We start from the raw sequence: 7,327 nt of genomic DNA, 5'->3' as shown, positions 1-7,327 counted from the left end.
ATTACAATAGAAAACATTTTGTTCAACATTTTCTTCAAGTTATAAGGTAAGATCACAACAATATATAGAATTTTATAATATTATTGAGTTGAAAAGCTTTAAAGAATGGATGACTTCAGATATTTTTAATTTCTTGAATGTTTGTATTTACAAACAATTATAACAAGCATATCAAACGAATCAAATTAATTTATTTTCTTATTGAAAGTGATATTATCGATATCAATGTTTATTATTAAATATATTTATTATGTATATTATTGATTTTATATTTTATATATTTATATATATTATTTTATATATTATATATATTATTGATTTTAATTCATATATTCATATATTCTATAATTTTTTAATATAAAGCTAATAATTTTTCATATTATATAAATAGCAAAGATATTGGGTGAGATCTATTTATTAATGACAACTTTTAAGAACTTATATTAAGTGTTACAAGACACTAAAATTAAATATTTTTAAAGATTTATTAAATTTATTAGATTTAAAATAGCACAAAATGAATTTTTTTTTTAAATCGTAATGTATTAAACGATATCATAGTACTTTCCATAATTCATATGATAATTCAAAAATCAAAGTTTATTGATTAGTTTTCTATGAATTCTCTTCTGAACAGTTTTCTATATGTATTATAATAATTTCTATTTAAATATCCAATAGCATCAATGAGCAATATAACAGATGCAATTAAAATATTGTTTTTACTTATTATTTTTAAAAAATAAAATTTTAATCTTTTTCAATTAAGGATGAACTTATAAAAGGGATTACCATTTTATGTAAAGAGATAATAAAATAAAAATTTATACTAAAAATTTTTTTATCAAACGAATATCATGAGATGCAATGCTTTTTTTTTGTAAAAAAATATTTTAAAAAACATTATAAAATAAATAAAAAGATATGAAGAAATGAATGAAGAAATGAATAAACAAATATGTATCAAATTTATATTATTATTGTGATGATTCGACATATGTGGAAACATGTAAAAGATAATTGAAAATCATATCTGAAGTTATCTAACATGTATAATTTTTTTTTTCTTTTTTTTTGCGTATTTTAAATATCTGATTATTTCCCTTTTTCTTATTGATAACATTATTGATAAATATTGTAATATAATGAAAATAATATAAAATAATATTAATATTATTTTATATTTATATTAATGTTAATATTATTACTTTCTATTAATCTATTTTTTTTTTATCTATTAAGAATATGTTCATTTTGAAATTTTAAAACTTTCACGTGAACTTAATCAAGCATTATAAATCCATTATAATTATAAATTTATGTGCAATATGTAATTGTATCTCATATCTTATATCAATATCTTTCGTATCTGATAACTCATATACTTCTTTTATAAGCTTGTTCATCTTATGCAATTTGTCATGTAAAATACTTTAAAAAAAAAAATTAATATAATTTTGAAAATAAGAATGATTGAAACATAATCTTAAATATGATTAGCATTATAAAGAAATATAACTATCAATATAATTAATGTTTTAAATTAATTCATATTTATAATTTTCAAGAATGAAACACAAAATCTTTTCTAGTTCTAGAATATGATATGAAACAAAAATTAGAAAATATTGGGTTGGCAACTAAGTAATTGCGGATTTTTTTTAGAAAATCAAAGACAATTTTTTCATGGAACTAAATAACTTTATTCTGTAATGTGTTGCCCATTTTGATCAATGACCTTTTGCCATCTTTCAGGCAGCATCATAATCCCACGTTCATAAAACTTCTGGTTTTTATTAGCAAAAAACTGAATCAGGTACGATTTGATATCATCATCATTATTGAAATTTTTACCATTCAAGGAGTTTTGTAAAGATCGAAACAAAAAGTAATCAGATGGTGCAAGGTCAGGACTATATGGTGGATATGGCAAAACATCCCAACCAAGCTCCAATAATTTTTGCCGAGTGACCAAAGATGTGTGTCATGCATTGTCATGATGGAATACAACACCTTTTCGATTTGTCAATTCTGGCCGCTTTTCTTCAACTGCATTGTTTAATTTCGTTAATTGTTCAATGTAGACAACAGTATTGATCGTTCGGTTGGGTGGTAAGAGTTCAAAATAGACAATTCCTTTATAATCCCACCAAACTGATAACAAAACCTTCTTTTGATGAATACCAGCTTTTGATGTTGTTTGAGCTGGTTCACGTAGCCTGCTCCACGATCTTTTCCGCTTGATATTGTTATAAACAACCCATTTTTCATCGCCAATTATTAGTCGTTTTAAAAATGGATCATTTTCATTACGTTTCTTTAGCAAATCGCAGCTGTTAATGCGTTGCATTAAATGCTTTTCTTTCAGTTCGTGAAGAACCCATGTATCGAGTTTTTGAACATAGCCAAGTTATTTTAAGTGGTTTTCAATGCATGTATGTGATACATGAAGCTTCTCACGAGTTGTACTGTGACGATCCGAATCGATTATTGCTTTGATTAGGTCGTCATCAACTTCAACTGGACCAGAGCGTTTTTCGTCTTTGAGTGAAAAATCACCAGAACGAAATTTGTCAAAGCAATTTTGACACTGCCGTTCTTTTAAGGCTTCGTCGCCATAAACAGCACATAACTTTTTGTGAGCTTGCGATGCGTTTTTCTCTTTGCGAAAATAAAAAAGCAAAATATGACGATAATGTTCCTTTTGATTTTCCATTTTTCATTTTTTTGAACGCCAAACGAAAACTACGCAACCGATCAAAAAACTTTTTTTACTGATTGACAACTGAATTGCCAACTATCAAATAACAAAATGTGTTTTACATTTGGACTACGCCAGCAAATCTAAAAATTCAACTGAAGCCACCTATAAGTGAAATTACTTAGTTGCCAACCCAATAAAATGGGAAATAAAATTTTTTTGATAAATTTGAAAAAAAAATTTTTTTTAAATTATATTTTAGTATATATAAAAATATAAGCTAAAAATATAATTTTAATATCTTTATGTTTAATATTTATTAAATATAATTTTAATTTTGATAATTTTATCTCTTTTTTTATCTCTTTTATCATGCAAAATTATTTTTATGTATAATTTTATATATTATATATTTTATTTTATATAAATATATATTGTCATTGTATAATATAATCTATAAATGATATAAAACCACTGTTAGTTTAATTAATTCGAAGAGTACTTCATTTAACAATAAAAATATTTATCATAAAAAAATATTCATATTAAAATTTTATGTTATATATGTATTTATATATGATATTGGATGGAAATGATAGAAAAAATTTAAATAATTTAATTATTAATATTTGTGGTTATTTAATCATAAATAATGAAAAATGATGAAAAATAAAAAAGAAATTTAATGAAATTTTAATTGTAAATATTAAATGTAAAGATTAAAATTATATATTGATTTTATCACAATTTAAAATGCAACAAAGAATATTTCTTTTTCATTTAAAAAAAAAAATATTATTTCTATATTTCTTTTTCTCATTTTTTTGTATCGAAATACAGAAATATATAAGTAATTTTTCTTTTAATTTCTATAAAAATTGTAATAATATAAGTAATTTTATAATTGCTCATAGTTTATGGAATATATAAATAATAAATATAAAATACATTATAACATGATTTTATATTTTTGATAAAAATCTATAAAGAGTATGTGAAAATGACTTTATCAAAATCATTTTTGCACGCATTTTTATTCATCAAATTCTCATCCAAAGATATAAAATCACGTTCTTATAATCATCACATTTTTTACACATACATTTTTATATATTCTGTATATAAGAATATTTGGGGAAAAAATACACATTCTTTTATATATAATTTACCTTACAAATATTATGAAAGTAAAAATCCCCAAATACATAGTTCCCATTATTATATATATGAGAATAGTTAAATCGAATTTTTGTTTTTTTTCTTTGGAAGTAGTATGAAACAATTTTATTAAAATCATACTTATCATTATTGTATTAGCTATAATTAATATTTGCATTACTTGAAAGAAGGTTTTTTTATAATTTTTCTTAATTCCGAATGATTCTAAAGTATTGTCTAATTGTTCACATTTTGTAATAATTCTTCTTGAACGCTACAATAAAAAAAAGAAAAAAAGATAAAGAAATATAAAAATTTAAAAAAATTTAAATTTAAAAAAAGTTTAAAAAATCAAAAAATATATAATATTAGATGTTAATATATTTGTATATCACTTTTTATTTATATTTGTGGAAATCAAAACGACACGGAAATTGATATACAAATATTGATTGAATCTTATTCTTTAATAAATCATGTACAATTTTTAGTTTAAACATTAATATTAAGTTTAAACATTAAGTTTCATTAAATGAAATGAAATGGAGTACTCTACATTATGGCAGAAACAAACCGGTTTCATTTCACTTGCTTTATTTATTACTAATTGAAATTGTCAAAATTTAATAAAAAAGTTTCCAACATTTTCGTGTATCAACTGTTTTATTTGTTTTAGAGGTAATATGAAAAGAATAAGATTAAAAAATTATACTGCTAAGCAGCAGTTATATGCAGGAAAGAATTGCTTACAATATTGATTTCTATAACATATCATAAAATCGGTGAAGAAATCTATTTTCTAAATAATTCTAATACCATTTTCAGAATATAATAATATCAATATTATTCTATTGTTTCAATATATTTAATATGATTCAATATATTTGTATATAAAAGCAAATATTTATATTATTTTATTTGGAAAATAATATAAATATTATTAAAATTTATTATATAAATTTAAATAATATTAAAATTTTAAAAAAATATTGTAACATGCTACATCTTATATTTAATAGACAATATATTTAATATACTTATAGTTCATGACAATAAAAAAAGATTTTTCATGCAAAGAAACTTTTCCTGAATCATATCATAAATTATAAGACAAATCATAAATTTTATGATTATTTATTGGTTGCGAAAAAATTTTTTCCTATTATTCATAATAATTTTTTAACTAATTTTAACTATTATCAAATAATAATAATAAATAGCAATAATGATTTTTTATATTGTATATTATGATAAACAGTTATAAAATTCATGAATTTGAATGTCTATCATGAACATAATTTATATAATTTAGAATTTTTTCTTCTAAAAATTGATTTTTAATATTTTTTAATGATTTTTTACCTGCAAATTAAAATATTAGCTATTATGAAAATCCAAATATTAATAAAATACCCTCAAATATTTATAAGATATTATTTTAATTTGATCATTGTAATTTCGAATATTCAAAGATTGTTTTATATTTTATAATTTTTGGATTTAAGTCCATTATAATTTATTAAAAAATAAATTTTTAGTCATTATATTATATTTTGTTAATCCATATTGTTGCTATATATATTCATATTAACAAGAAGACAAATATGAGCAGCATGCTACATATGTAATGTGAATGTTAATGTAAAAAAATAAAAAATAATGTATAAAAAAATGTTATATATAATAATAATGATTTTTGTTTTGGAAATATTTTGAAAAATAAATCACTGAGTGATAGTTATGAGAAAAAAAAGAATTATTTAAAATGTTGATTTCGAAATATTCAAAAATCATGAAAATCGATAAAAAAAACTTTTTTTAATAAATTAGATTAAAAAAAGATTTTATCAAAAAATAGTATATTAATTTTTTACAGTTATAAAAAATAGATTTTCTTTAAAAGCCAAATACCCAAAAAAATTTTGTAAATTTTTCAAAGAAAAAAATGATCTCATTTAAAAGAAATCATTGGATTAAATCTAATAATGAAAAAATAAAAATATTTAAAATGAACTCAGATAAAAAATTGTAATACAATTTTTTTTTTAAATTATAATAATTTAAATATCAACTTTTGATAAAAATTTAGTATTCTTTTAATTTTAGATATTTCAATATAAGAAAAATAATAATGTAACAAAAATATTTTATATTAACAAAAAACTACGACATATTATTTATAATTTTTTATGAAGTATATTCGATAATAGTATATTCTAATAATGGTAAATACTTTATAAAATATAATTTAAAAATTTCTTTTTCATAATATTATGCATTATATTAATAAAATGATCCATATATATTAATATGTTATACACAATTAATTTATACAATTAACTAAAGTAGTACCAGTTTTAACATTTGAAGTTCAAATCGAATATCTGACGCTTATCTAGACAAGTGCAATTTTAACATATAAACGAAAAAGAAAAAATGTATATGAATGAAATAAAGAATCAATTAAAGAATCAAATTTAGTTCAATACTTATATACGATATATATACACTTTTTCTGAAACTTATTTATAGAATTAATAGAAATAACAATGAACATTAAAATTGACAAAAAACGGAATGTTAAAACGAACACTATTATATATACCAATTAAGCAAGCTTTTTTAGTTTAGTTTATTTAATTATTTATATATATTGCTATATATTATTGTTATTTTAGAAATACTTACTTCTGTATTCAGCATTCCAAAAATTATAAAAATTATGACACTTATAATATTAATATATATAGTCAGTTTATAACTGATCTCTTGATATGCAGGCCAATTTTTATAATTTATGTTTATTATTTCATTTGTACATATAGTATATAAAATGATACATATACTAGCATATATTATACTCCAATCATATCGTAATCGTCCTTTAGATTCAAATACACGTAGACAAAATATTTCATTGATAATAATGATATGTATTAATGAAGCATATTGAGTTTCTGGTGTCCATCCTAAGATTTTTCTTTTAAGTGCATCAATTATTATTTCTAGAAGTGCATATTAAAATTCTGATAAACAAATCTATGATAAATAAGAATTGCTATAGATTTTTATAAAATTATATAGTTATATTATATAAATTACAATTTTTTATTTTATAAAAATAATTATATAAATGTAATATTATAGTTTAATAAAATTATTATTTTTTTTATAAATTTCAAATGTGAATACAATTTTAAAAGTATATGTGTTCAAATTTGTAATGTAAAATTTTTTCTAAAATATATAAACTATGTACAGTATCTGTATTAATTAATATGAAAACAAGAAAAAATAGATAATAAATTTAATATCTACAAATGTTAATCAAATGGATCTTTCTGAAAAAAATTAATAATTCTCTATCGTTATTATCAGGAAGATCTTTTCCTTATATGAAGAAAAATTCTATATTTATTGATATTTACTAACCTTTCATATTCTTTTAGTTTTATTCACGCAAATAAT

The 7,327-nt window shown here is 20.0% G+C and overlaps 1 protein-coding gene across 1 annotated transcript; it reads right to left on the bottom strand.

Annotated features, from left to right (window-relative positions):
- Positions 1-6,467: 6,467 nt before the first annotated feature.
- Positions 6,468-7,327, bottom strand: LOC113219361. The gene is made up of 3 exons (XM_026445979.1): positions 7,292-7,327; positions 6,548-6,864; positions 6,468-6,476 (listed from the first exon to the last, which is right to left on the bottom strand). The coding sequence occupies exons 1-3, from the start codon at positions 7,296-7,298 to the stop codon at positions 6,468-6,470; spliced, it is 333 nt and encodes a 110-aa protein (XP_026301764.1). The 5' UTR covers positions 7,299-7,327.

The sequence above is a fragment of the Apis mellifera genome, unplaced genomic scaffold, assembly GCF_003254395.2.
Source record: "Apis mellifera strain DH4 unplaced genomic scaffold, Amel_HAv3.1 GroupUN_248, whole genome shotgun sequence".
NCBI classification, from domain to species: domain Eukaryota; kingdom Metazoa; phylum Arthropoda; class Insecta; order Hymenoptera; family Apidae; genus Apis; species Apis mellifera.
This window is presented reverse-complemented; position numbering and strand designations above follow the sequence as displayed.